This window comes from Borostomias antarcticus (genome assembly GCF_949987555.1).
Source record: "Borostomias antarcticus genome assembly, chromosome: 28".
NCBI lineage: Eukaryota > Metazoa > Chordata > Actinopteri > Stomiiformes > Stomiidae > Borostomias > Borostomias antarcticus.
In genome coordinates this window covers 6,624,335-6,638,255 of record NC_140261.1, presented here as the reverse complement: position 1 = coordinate 6,638,255, position 13,921 = coordinate 6,624,335, and the positions used below count along the sequence as shown (strand labels likewise).

The window sequence follows — 13,921 nt, the reverse complement described above, 5'->3', positions numbered from 1 at the left end:
GAACGGTTATGGTGTTGGGAACGGTTATGGTGTTGGGAACGGTCATGATGTTGGGAACGGTTATGGTGTTGGGAACGGTCATGGTGTTGGGAACGGTTATGGTGTTGGGAACGGTCATGATGTTGGGAACGGTTATGGTGTTGGGAACGGTCATGATGTTGGGAACGGTTATGGTGTTGGGAACGGTCATGGTGTTGGGAACGGTCATGATGTTGGGAACGGTCATGATGTTGGGAATGGTCATGCTTGGCCTCAGCAGCACTGTGACCGAGGCGTGCACATTACATGAGCTGTAGCATGTCCGCCGCGACTCACGGCTACTGATATCTGTCATGTGTGCCCTCTCTCTCTGCAGGCCTCTGACAAGCAGCTACACAGACCCTTGGAAAGTGTGCATGTGTGTATGTGAGTCTTTGAGTCCGTGGTGTGTCTGTATGTGTGTGTGAGCAGGTCTGCGTGCATCTCTTGGTGGAAGTTTGTGCGTGTCTGTGTGTGTCTGTGTGCGCACTTGATTTGAGTGAGTGAGTGAGAGTGTGTGTGTGAAGATGAGGGCTGCAGCGCTGCTGGGCTTCCTGGTCATCGCCGGCGCGGCGGGGGCGTCGTCTCGGTTCGGCCGCGACTCCCAGAGCCTCGAGGAGGTGGAGCCCCCCAACAACGCCTCCCTGCCCCTCCCCAGGCCCGGCCGGCCCAACAGCCCCTACCCCCCCATGTGCATCAAACCCACGGAGATCAAGCACGCCTTCAAGTACGTCAACACGGTGGTGTCCTGCCTGATCTTCGTGGTGGGCATCATCGGCAACTCCACCCTCCTCAGGATCATCTACAAGAACAAGTGCATGAGGAACGGCCCCAACGTGCTGATTGGCAGCCTGGCGCTGGGCGACCTGCTCTACATCCTCATCGCCATCCCCATCAACGTGTTCAAGGTACGTCGGCTAGAGTCACCGCCGGCACATCACAATCAAATCTATAGCTGTTACCATAGCGGGAAAAACTCGGACACGGTTGCACTCACACAAATTGGGGAAAGCAGGAAGGGATTTCGCCTAATTTACACCTGTTACCCATTCAGGACTATGCATACTTTGATCCAGCAAGTTCCCTTCAGTCAACTTGAGACTAAGAATACTACAGTATACTAGATCAGACAGGCTACGGTCCAAGGTGACCATGTTGATGTGGAGGGTGTACATCTACAGTATTTAGGGCTAAATCTGGCCACAGACTAAATTGCATTTAGATTAAAGCTGTGGGTCATTTGTTACCTCTCCTGTCTACTTCAAAGGGGAAATATGAACTTGAACCCACTTTAAAAGGGTTCAACGAGCTAACCCAATTCACTTGCCAAAGTGGTCAGCGTCTGGTGTTGTGTCTGTGTCAACATCGTACACACACTCACTGTCTGGATTGGAAGAGGGATGGAGAACGTAATGTAATTTGCTCAAGAGATGTGGATTTATTTTCGGTTTTCTGTTTTTCTGTGTATGTGTAAGTAAGTAAGTAAACCTTTATTTATAAAGCACATTTCACACGACAGCAGTCGACCAAAGTGCTGAACAGTGGTAAAAATAATGGTTGATACAAATACAAAAAAGGGAATATGCAACAATACAAACATTAAAAACAGACCCAGCTTGTGGTCAGGGTGAATGAAACGCCAGGGAGAAAAGGTGAGTTTTCAAGGAGGATTTGAACATCTCAAGGGTTTGCGCTGATCTAATATGAAGAGGCAGATGGTTCCAGAGCCTGGGTGTGTGTCTTCATGACACATTATTTAGACACACCAGCATTCATGTAGTGACGGGTTTCTGTCACAATGATCGGTTTGGATAATGTAATGTAACATAAAGGTTGGTGTTGATCTCTGAGAGCTCCTGAGTCTGACGGAGACAGACATACAGTAGTGTCTAGTGTAGTCTAGAAGTATTACACACACAAATTAAAGGGGTCCACGTTTGCAAAACTAACTTTTTCACTGTTTGTTTAATGTACATTTGAGTCTCTGATGGGCCAACTAACACACAAAGTATGAAGTGAAACAACCCAGTCATTTTGTTGTGTTCAGCCGAAATGAAAACATTAGAAAAAAAGTCAGTCCCTGCAAGCCATTCAAATCTCCCGTGTCACTCTACGTCACGTTCAGGGACCCCGCTAGCTAGCATAATGTCCGGAAAATGCTCTGTTCTTGGATGTACTCAGCAGTACAGATCGTCTCCCAAGCTCAAAGGACAGCAGAGACGAGTGGACAAATTTTATTTTTGATGGCAATGTTCCCGCTGAAATTAGCCAAACACTGGCAGTGGGTGCTAGCCACTTCATGCCCAATTGCTTTTCCAACCTGGGTCGGTATATGCAGGATTTTCAGATAAATTCTTTCTGAATGATCAAGCAATACCAACTGTCCGTGGAAATTATGCAGAAACTGTAAGTAATTATGCTGTGTGTTTGTTTGTATATAGTACTAACGCTAGCTAACTAACACAAACAAACTCCCCTTTTGCCTCAACCAGGATGCTCATCTCATCATATGTTAGAGTAACGTTAGTGGAATTAAATTGGTCGACTTCTAGTTCATCGAGTGGTCATTAAAAATGATCAAATGTTAAGAAGTGGACATCATTGGATTCCCCTCGGCCTACAGAATCTAGCTTTTATGGTTTGTAGTCGAATGGTGTCATATAGCCTGGTGGTGTCTAGTTAGCGAATGTAGCCAGAGGTAACAGCATACAACCATGGAGATATTAACATGGGCACTAACGCTATTGTTAATGAAATTTGAAATGTGTCACAGTGGCATCAAGTGTGGATGGTCCAGGCTAGCCAGCTGTATTTGAGGTAGCATAGCGCCGTCAACAGCCCTCGTTCTCTAGCCTGCCCACTTGCCCTTAGCTGAGCTCATTTGCATATGAAAAAAGCACTCAATCCGCTCAATCTGATCTCATGGTCAACGGAGGGGTATAGAGGCATGCTAGTACTCTTATTCTGCTAGTAGAGGCATGCTAGTACTCTTATTCTGAGTGGGATTTTCAGCAAAAATAAACAAAATGTTTTGGGGACCCCAAAGACTTATATTAAATTGTTGAAAATTAACATAATAGGACACCTTTACTCACAACTGCTGGGGGAGATGGCTTCTGCCATCCTGCCATGCTGACTCCTCTCCTCTCCTCTCCTCTCCTCTCCTCTCCTCTCCTCTCCTCTCCTCTCCTCTCCTCTCCTCTCCTCTCCTCTCCTCTCCTCTCCTCTCCTCTCCTCTCCTCTCCTCATCTCTCCTCTCCTCTCCTCTCCTCTCCTCTCCTCTCCTCTCCTCTCCTCTCCTCTCCTCTCCTCTCCTCTCCTCTCCTCTCCTCTCCTCTCTAGTTGTTAGCTGAAGACTGGCCGTTCGGGGTGCACGTGTGTAAGCTGATGCCGTTCATCCAGAAAGCCTCGGTGGGCATCACCGTCCTCAGCCTGTGTGCCCTCAGTATCGACCGGTCAGTACTTCCATGCTCTACACACACACACACACACACACACACACGCACGCACGGACACACACACACACTCACACCCATTCACAGTGCAATCAATATGTACATACTGTAGTACTTACTGGAGAAGAGGAATTGCCTAACGTGTGTGTGTGTGTTTGTGCGTGAGTGTGTGTGTACGCATGTGTGTGTGCGTGTGCCCGTGTGTGTGTTTGTGATGCGGTTTTGTGCATGCGTGTGCGTGTGTGCAGGTACCACGCGGTGACGTCGTGGAGCAGGGTGAAGGGGATGGGCATCCCCCTGTGGAAGGCGGTGGAGGTGACCCTGATCTGGCTGGTGGCCGTGGTGCTGGCCGTCCCCGAGGCCCTGGCCTTCGACATGATGGAGATGCCATACAGAGGCAGCAAGCTGCGCGTCTGTCTGCTCCACCCGCAGCAGAACACACCCTTTATGAAGGTACACACACACACACGCACACACACACACCCACACACACGCACACACACACACACACACAGGCTCTCTTTCTCTCCCTTTTCTCTTGGCTCTCAAACACACAGTCACACACACACAATGATGTATGACTGGAAAAATTGTATTTTATTCGAAAAGAAACAAAATGCAAAACTATGCTGTTGTTTGCCCTATACTGTAGTTCCTTTTTGTAGCGTTTTACTAGCGATATCAGGACATAATTGATCTAATACAAGTGTTATGACCCCCTTGGTCTATTGATCATTGCTCATTGTTCCCTTGGCTTCCTGTGTTGTTACTTTAAATATGAATTAAGAATTTAATCCTATATAAAGCAACAACACAGGAAGCCAAGGGAACAATGAGCAGCGCCAAAGGAAAGAACTCAGTAAAACTCCTGACTAGTCTACCGATCCCATGACAACTACACTATCTAACTAAAAGTACATGGGTGGCACCTGCCCCTAAACCTAGTGTACATAATGGGACATCCTGCGTGATGAGATGTAGGCCCTTAACCGTCCCCTTTCCCCTGTGCGTTGGTAACTGAAACAACATACAACGTATGGATAAAGTATGGTTTAATGATAGAATGGCTATACTGAGAAAACATAGTGTTGAATCTCGTTGTCTTTTATTATTGTCTTTGATTAGCTCTGCGTTGTGTTTTTTGTTTCCAATAAAAGACGGACCCCCAATCTCCAAATATAGCACACAGTCCAGTGTCTCCTTTCTCAGGTGTTCCAAATGAATCTCTCCAACACGGGATTTGAGTCTCAAGCAAAAGCGGTTTATTCCAGAAGGTTTAACATACAGAAGAACATGGCAATGTCTAATGCACAGATGACCTGTCTGGATGCTGGCTGAACCCAAATCAAATAACATACAGCAGAACAGTGGTTTTAACCTCCTGACGAGAGGGAGGGGTGGGTGTCCCACACCCCCCTACGTCCTTCTAGAGCAGGGGTGGCCAACCAGTCAGAGACTAAGAGACACAAAAATGACAGTGGTACTGTACCACCCAGAGCCACAACATATATACCAGCGTTTCTCAACCTTTCTTTCAGTCACCGCACCCTTCATAAGTACTTAAAATCCCAAGGCACCCCAGTCTAAAATAAGAAGAAAAACATTATTGTCCATTAAATATACATTTAAAGTTAATTTATTAAAAATTAATACATACAACAAGATATTTTCTGACATAATATATATTGGACTGGGTTAGGCTGGGCTGGACTGGACTGGACTGGGTTACGCTGTGCTGGACTGGACTGGACTGGACTGGACTGGACTGGACTGGACTGGACTGGGCTGGACTGGACTGGACTGGACTGGACTGGGCTGGGTTACGCTGTGCTGGACTGGACTGGACTGGACTGGACTGGGCTGGACTGGTCTGGAGATTTGAGGCTTTGAAATGTCCCAATGATGTCTGGCATATCAGACAGAATGGCTTACCATTACGTTCTATGAAGAAAAAATGACTCTCCCACTCGGGTAAAAAATGTCCTGTGTTCGTCTTCATATTTTCTTTTCGCTGCGCATTTCTTTCCAGCCATTCTTTGGTTGTGTACAGTAGCCTAGCTTAGCTTAGCTTTTGTCGTAAAAGAGAATGACCCACGCAAAGCAAATTATTTTGTTTACAATTATTTTGTTACCAAGGTGATTTGCTACCTATATGATTGGTGTGAAGTGGTTCTCACACGACTTCCTCGCGACCTAGCGAAACGAATCATATGATTTTATGACAAATCTGCAATAAACTAAAATGGGCAGGAAGAAATGCACAGTGAAACTAGAGAGAGAGAGAGAGAGAAACGTTCTTATGGAATTAATTAATTAATTTTTTTAATGAAAGGATGGAAGAGCCGCAAGCCAACCTTTTTTTAACCAATGGATGGAGGAGCCGCACATTGACGATCAAAGAGCCGCATGCGGCACGCGAGCCGCGGGTTGGCCACCCCTGTTCTAGACAAAGCTGTCTCTCTCTCTTCTCAATCATGCGACCTTGCAACTAAGATAGGATGAGGCGCCTGACGCCCTCGTATCTAAAGAGTCGGTGTTTGTGCACCACATGAGAGACGGTCACCCTTACCCTAGGGGCATATACAGCTATACGATGGGGACCCGTCCCTATGCCTAGACCCCCTTGGGTAGCACAGGAGTCATACACCCACACACACTGGAACCAGCTGATAAAGTTCATGATTGACAGTTCTTTCTAGCAGCCAGCTTTAGTACATTTTCATCAATAGGATACTTAAAACTAAAACTGACCAGACCAAAACAAACACATAAGACTAACCAAACAAACACGGCTGACAAACAAAACACACTTCACAACATATTGATAAAGAGTCAGCTCCAGAACAAAGGACAGGTTGGGGTATGTATAGCAGAGAGGACACAGTTGATTGGACGCAAGGGACACCAGTTGATTGGATCGGAATGGAGAGCTGACGAACGGGGGGAGTGAACCAGCAATGAGGCAGGACACCTGAATGAAGGACTGGGAGAACACAAGGGACAGCAAAACACACAACAGAAGGGGCAACAAAACACACAACACAGCACAATAAAACACACAACACAGCACAACAAAACACACAACACAGCACAATAAAACACACAACACAGCACAATAAAACACACAACACAGCACAATAAAACACAGAACAGCACTACGGACACCCCTGTGACCATAACAACAAGCACTGATCTACATTCTCCCTTCTTTCTCATTGCTTTCTTTGAACAGATGAGGGCATGAGTTTGTAAGTGATACTGGTTCCTTTGCAGCCAGTCTTATAATTAAAATAATAATAATAATATTAATAATAATAACATCAAATTTGTATAGTGCTTTTCTGGATACCCAAAGTCGCTTTACAAATATAAATATATATTTTACTATATATATAATTTATTTGTATACATCGCAAGATGCTTTTCATCTTGACGGTGCATATTGTCGCATTTTTATATTGCAATATCTAAATCTGCACGATATAGTTACACCCCTAATACGCACTAGGTATGCACCGAGATATCATTATCTGTGTCTGTTCAATCAACACAATTATCTGTATCCTTATTCGGATAGAAACCGGAAGTGGGCGTGGTTTATACTGGAAGTTGTGTTAAATTGTATTTTCTAATAACTTAATATTCATTGGCAATGCAATTTTTGAGCATTCAAAGCATCAAATTGATTTAATATTGGCATATAATTAGTTCTGAAATATATTTCCACGTTCGAGTCCGCCCACTAAAAGTTTGCTGATTCTAAAGTGAAGTCCTCAATGTAGTGCAACAATTCGACAATTGTGTCTGATATCAGGATAACTCAACTAGATTGATAGAAAACAACAGTCAAATCTACATCAGTAGATGGCGCTGTGCTGCCATTTCAGATTCCAGCTGTCAAATGACCAGCAACTTTGCTCTCTGAGTCCAGACAACATGAAGCGAGCAAAACAGAGTTTGGACATGAATGAAGTGCGCTGCTAAATGTGCAACGCTGTAGTACGACAATGCAGGCAGCAGTATCACATACTGTAGCCTACGTAGTAAACATCCACAAGCCACATTTTGTCTCAAATTGAGTAGCCTATTTTTTGAAGTTATTGTCTAGTTGACAATAACTTTACATTATGGCTCAAGCCATGTTTTTTCCTCATAAACGTTACTGCAATGGATATAAAGTCTGCCGGTGGAACACGCTTTCAAATCCATACCTACCAAAACGGAATGACCAGCTAATATTAGTTGAATTAAGCAACTTGGTGCTTGACCTTGCAACTTTATCTGACGGGTGAGTGACATTGTGTCTTACCACCCCGCTGTAGGCATTGCCAGTGGTCTCATCAGATTAGCGCGGCGTCTCCTGATTCACTCATGAACATCAACAATAGGCCAATGCGGATGACGTGCATGGTTTTTCCCCTCCGAATAATAACAAGTAACTTCGGATTTTAAAAAAAAAGTTGATGGAAGTTAGAAATTTTCCATCCTGCAGCATTTAACCATCGTGGTATTTGGCAGGGAAATCCCGTAGGAAATCTCGTGGGATTTCAGATGGGTGTTATTTCATTTTAGTGATGCACCACCGCCAGGTGGCATCTTTGAGCAGATTTAGCAGACTTGGCTCACAGTGCATTTCTCCTATAGTCTATTGATGAAGACAAGCCTGATCATTGCATCATAAAATTTCACATTCTTTAATTTAAATGCTCTGTTGTAAAACACTTTGAGCTGAATTTATCTGTATGAAAGGTGCTATACAACTAACATTTTATTGTTATTATTACCTTGTTCTCAAACTAATTTATTCTCCATCTGGATGTAATTTAATTATTACGAACACATATTACAGTATCTACTACAGTATCTATCTCAGTAACTGACGTTGGGTCAAGACGTGGTGTCTGTTAAAGGAGAATGCTCTTTTTCGACAACCTGGACCTTATTTACGACATATTATAAGACTTTGACTCACCGAGATAACTTTTATGTAATGTTTGGATTTGGAATCCAATGTATTCGTCACACTTAAACGTGAAATAGAAGCGTCACACTAAAACGTGAAATAGAAGCGTTGTTTTTGAAATAGAAGTGTTGTTTTTGATTGGTTGTTCACATTGGAACACGTTTTTGTTTCTGGAACGCATTCAACTGGGATGTGACGCCGTCCCTGGCACCAAATCCCGAAATGGACGTTTGAGATCATCTAACTTCCGTAGTTTGACGTATTTCCAACACAAACAAGCTATGAGGGTGGGACATATGTTAAGAGGAATTTGATTGGAACATTGACAAGTGGACGGGTTTTAAGAACTTTAGACAGATTCGATAGAAGGATAGCGTTGATTGACGGGTGGATGTCGTTTGATTATTGGCCTAAAATCTAAGGTACCTGTTGTCGTCATTGCACGTGACCTACCGTTTTCCAGGAAGTAAGAAATTATATACTTTGATATAAGATTACAACAAAAGTTGAATTTTGTAAGTTCTTTGGCATACATCGTTGAATAGGTGAACAGTATGACCAATTATGTGAACCAAAATGGGACAGAATGCTTTTTTCATTTCAGTGCGACTTTAAGGCAGTGAAGTACTGTAAATAGACACCAGCTCTCCTCCCCGAGGAGAGAATGGTGACGCAAGGCTAATTGAATCTGTCTAAAGTTCTTAAAACCCGCCACTTGTCAATGTTTCCAATCAAATTCCTCTAAACATGTCCATGTCCATAGCTTGTTTGCGTCAGAAATACGTCAAACTACAGAAGTTAGATTATCTCAAACGTCCGTTTCGGCTGGACTTTAAAGACAGCACTAAAGTTGACAAAATCACACTTGCACATCATTAGAATTCCAACCATTTATATGGGATTTATCATTCAACTAAACATGGAAACTGAATTCTACCTGATATTTCAACCTGCTGCCATCAGTGATCAGGTTATTTACCTCATCCGATGCAATGATGTTCCATAGTGTCCGAAAACTGTTTAATCATTCCCAATGTAGTTCACTATACGAGTGACACTACATAGGGAATAGGGAGTGAGTGAACCATTTCGAACACATCTCTAGTCAGCTCTGTTAGCTATCTTACTAGTCCTGATGCCATGTTCCATATGAGAACACTCTGCTAGCTAGCTAGTTAGCCTACTGTATTAAACCTTAACTTGTCCCGATACCTTGTTCCATATGAGTTAACAGATACAGACCGGACGTCAGTTACAGAGATAGAAAGATAGATAGATAGGCTTTGTTCGTAATAATTAAATTACAACCAGAGAGAGAACAAGGAGTTTGAGAACAAGGTAGGCTCATCTAATGTGCCAGACAAGGCTACAGCAATGGGTCAATGAGTAGTATTACTTCTCCCTCTACGGGCGTGCGAGCGGTGGTGCGGAATGCCGCAGACGGTCGTTGGGATCCCGCGGGTCAAGTTACTATTCCCAAGTTCTTACATCTGTAGGCTATTCGGGCACACTCTTAATACGCACACTCACTAACACCCACCCATACCATGTGGGCAAGACACAAGCGTCTCGCTGCCTCTCAGAGAGTTTCTGACGGTGCGTGACAGGTGTGTAGTTTCTGAAGGTGTGTGTGACAGGTGTGTAGTTTCTGAAGGCGTGTGTGACAGGTGTGTCGTTTCTGAAGGTGTGTGTGACAGGTGTGTCGTTTCTGAAGGCGTGTGTGACAGGTGTGTCGTTTCTGAAGGTGTGTGTGTGTGTGACAGGTGTGTAGATTCTGAAGGTCTGTTACGGGTTGTGTCGATTCTGAAGGTGTGTGTGACAGGTGTGTGTTCTGTCTGTCTCAGTTCTACCAGGACGCGAAGGACTGGTGGCTGTTGGGGTTTTACTTCTGCCTGCCGCTGGCGTGCACCGGCGTCTTCTACACTCTCATGTCCTGCGAGATGCTCGGCCGCAAGAAAGGCATGCGTATCGCTCTCAACGACCACATGAAACAGGTACACGCCCGCACGCCCGCGCTCCCGCGCACACACAGGTTCATCTCTGTCTGTCGGACGTTCTAGTCAGTTGTTAAACACAGGAGAAACGTGTTGGGCTGTCATGATACAGTAATTGTACCACAGAGAACATTTCTAAAGCTTTTATCTAACGCTAACGTTACATTCTTATCTTCTTGTTTGCCATATCTGACCATACATTTTTAATCATGATCGCTTAGAATGACCCTGTATGTGTGTTCTTGTGTGTGTGTGTGTGTGTGTGTGTTTGTGTGTGTGTGTGTGTGTGTGCGTGCGTGTGTTTGTGTGTGTGTGTGTGTGTGTGTGCGTGTTTGTGCGTGTGTGTGTGTGTGTGTGCGTGCGTGTGTTTGTGTGTGTGTTTGTGTGTGTGTGTGTGCGTGCGTGTGTTTGTGTGTGTGTGTGTGTGTGTGTGCGTGTTTGTGTGTGTGTGTGTGTGTGTGTGCGTGCGTTTGTGTGTGTGTGTGTGCGTGTGTGTGTTTGTGTGTGTGTGCGTGCGTGTGTTTGTGTGTGTGTGTGTGTGTGTGTGCGCGTGTGTGTGTTTGTGTGTTTTTGTGTGTGTGTGTGTGTGCGTGTGTGTTTGTGTGTGTGTGTGCGTGCGTGCGTGTGTTTGTGTGTGTGTGTGTGTGCGTGTGTTTGTGTGTGTGTGTGTGTGTGTGTGTGCGTGTGTTTGTGTGTGTGTGTGTGTGCGTGTGTAGCGGAGGGAGGTGGCTAAGACGGTGTTTTGCCTGGTGGTGATCTTCGCGCTGTGCTGGCTGCCTCTTCACCTCAGTCGCATCCTGAAAAAAACCATCTACGACCAGAACGACCCCAACCGCTGTGAACTGCTCAGGTACACACACTCACACACACACACACACACACACACACACACACACACACACACACGCTCACACTGCCCTATCAATCAATCAATCAATCAAAGCTTTATTTATATAGCGCATTTCATACCCAGAGGCAACACAATGCGCTTTACAGAGAACAAGGGAGGTGGGCATACGACCCACTCTCTACATATTCCAGAGGGAAGCAAAAAAACAGTAATCACCCAGGGGCCAGATAAGTGAGCTGTAAAAATTCTTCCCTGACCCCTCTCAACAAGGCGATCGAGCAAGCTCCTGGAGTATGTTTGTCTACCGGCTAAGAACATTTATAGAGCAATAAATAACATTAAATTACATTTTCAGAGTAAGAGAGGCTAATAACATCATAGGAGAGACATGGCAAACATTGGTGTATGTCTGTGTGTGCATAAGCATTGGGTAAGGTCATGAGAACCCATTGTTCTGTGTTCTGTGCTTTCCTGTTTTTTCTGATCTTGACCGATGCCCTCCCAGCTTCCTGTTGGTGATGGATTACATTGGCATCAACATGGCGTCGCTGAACTCCTGCATCAACCCCATCGCCCTCTACTTCGTCAGCCAGAAATTCAACAACTGCTTCAAGGTGAGAAGCAGAGCAGAGACACCTTGAACCCGTCACACAAGACCGCACGCACTTCATATACATATATATCTACATACAGATGTGGGAAGTTAGAAATGTCACATGCTGCAGCATTTCACCTTTGCGGTATTTGGCAGGGAAATCCCGTTGGAAATCTCGTGGGATTTCAGACGGGTGTTATTTCGTTTTAGTGATGCACCACCGCCAGGTGGCGTCTTTGAGTAGATTTAGCAGGCTGGGCTCAGTGTTTTTCTCCTATAGTCTACGAATGAAGCATCATTAAGTTTCACATTCTTTAATTTAAATGCTCTGTTGTCAAGCACTTTGAGCTGAATTTATCTGTATGAAAGGTGCTATACAAATAACATTTAATTGTTATTATTACCTTGTTCTCAAGCACATGTTTTCTCCATCTGGATGTAATTTAATTATTACGAACACCTATATCTAGGCCTACAGTAGCCTATCTATCTCGGTAACTGACGTCGGGTCAAGACGTGGTGGCTGTTTGGTCAAATGCGCAAAATAACAGTATTGTAAATATATTTGTTAGTAAAGATGTGGTGAACGTGGGGGTTTTGCGTTTTGTTTCTGGAACGCATTCAACTGTTAGGCTACTCGTAAACCCCGGAAGTAAATTTGAAGACGGGGCACCAGCTAATGTAGCCAAGTCTGAGCGCAGTAGGCTATATGGCTTCAGCACGATACAAAGAAAAAATAAGCTTGATCGACTTGTGGATCCATACAAAATTGACATAGTCGGCATGAGTAAAGATCACTCATTGCCAATCATATCTGGACATTAACTATCTTGTGCATAGATAGCGGCAGGTTTGACAGTGAGTGCGTTCACATGCACAATATACACAATATTTTGTTATTTGAATGATCTTGAATATATATATATTCAAGATCATTCAAATAAGAAAATATCGTGTATGTTTTTATTTATTTATACCGGCCGCCAGCCGTTCCATGAACGGCTATAGGGAATGCGCAGTTTCGCGCTGGCTACAGCCTATTATATGCACAGTTTCGCGCTACGTAGGCTATTATAAATAAGTATTATTCATTGGGGGAGCTTGGACTTGCTGGGGACTGGTGGAGAGACGCAGAGCCTCCCCAGACGCGACATCTCCAGTTGGCTGAAGAGCTGCGCGCTCTGGCGTCCAAACAGCCACCGGCGGCGCCCCTCGCAGTGTCCACAGAAGAATACCCCCACCAAAATACCTGCATGGTGAAGACAAGCTGCAGCAAGAACAGAACTGTCTACCAATGAATGAAGTCTTAGGCTACAGTACAATCACAAGACGCATAGGCCTAGCCTATCGTAAAAAGCGTTGCGTTCTCATAGGCCTATATTAACTTAGATAATTATTAATTATGCTCAGGTCATAATGTCCGTTGAAAATAATTCCCTCTAAGCAGAATTTGAATTGTATTAAAATAGGCTAAAATTAAATTTCCACATATTCTGATTCCTTCTAGACCTATATAAAAAAAAACATTTTTTTAATGTGTAGCCTAGGCTATAGGCTTCTGCGATGAACAAAACAGCCACAATGTAGCCTGCTTAGCGAGCGAGAGGGCAGTCTACCATAAAGTGTAGGCTATAGCCTAACCATAATGTAATATATCTAGACTACATGCATTGTGGTATTTCTTTATATAGCCCAGCCTGCAATTGTTTCTCAATAAACAGTTATGTCATCCTCTGAGTCCGAATGTAGGCTAATAGACCGGTAGCTCTAAATGCCTTCCCAATCAATGAGACATGGTTGTAAAAATGATGTTTTATTGATGAAAAGGGCAAAACTGAAAAACATGGAGAGTCATTGCATTGATCGATGCAGTCCGTTCAAATAGGCATCAAAAGATAAAGTAGGCCCATTTAAAATGGACCAATTACATCTTCAAATCCCTTCTAATCTTGGCCTTTGATAGGGTTTTTTCCCGCCCTACTGCCAATTATATCCGAACATTAACTATCTTGTGCATACAGAGCACAAACAATGAAACAAAAAGAT

The 13,921-nt window shown here is 44.2% G+C and overlaps 1 protein-coding gene across 1 annotated transcript in view; it reads left to right on the top strand.

Annotated features, from left to right (window-relative positions):
- Positions 1-545: 545 nt before the first annotated feature.
- LOC311326671 (endothelin receptor type B-like) overlaps positions 546-13,921 on the top strand; it is a gene marked incomplete at both ends in the record, with an annotated part of 16,367 nt that continues 2,991 nt past the window's right edge. Inside the window, 6 exons of the mRNA XM_084459607.1 lie at positions 546-926; positions 3,361-3,473; positions 3,722-3,926; positions 10,281-10,430; positions 11,147-11,280; positions 11,786-11,894. Of these exons, the coding sequence (XP_084315733.1) occupies positions 546-926; positions 3,361-3,473; positions 3,722-3,926; positions 10,281-10,430; positions 11,147-11,280; positions 11,786-11,894 (1,092 nt within the window). The remainder of the gene's footprint in view (positions 927-3,360; positions 3,474-3,721; positions 3,927-10,280; positions 10,431-11,146; positions 11,281-11,785; positions 11,895-13,921) is intronic.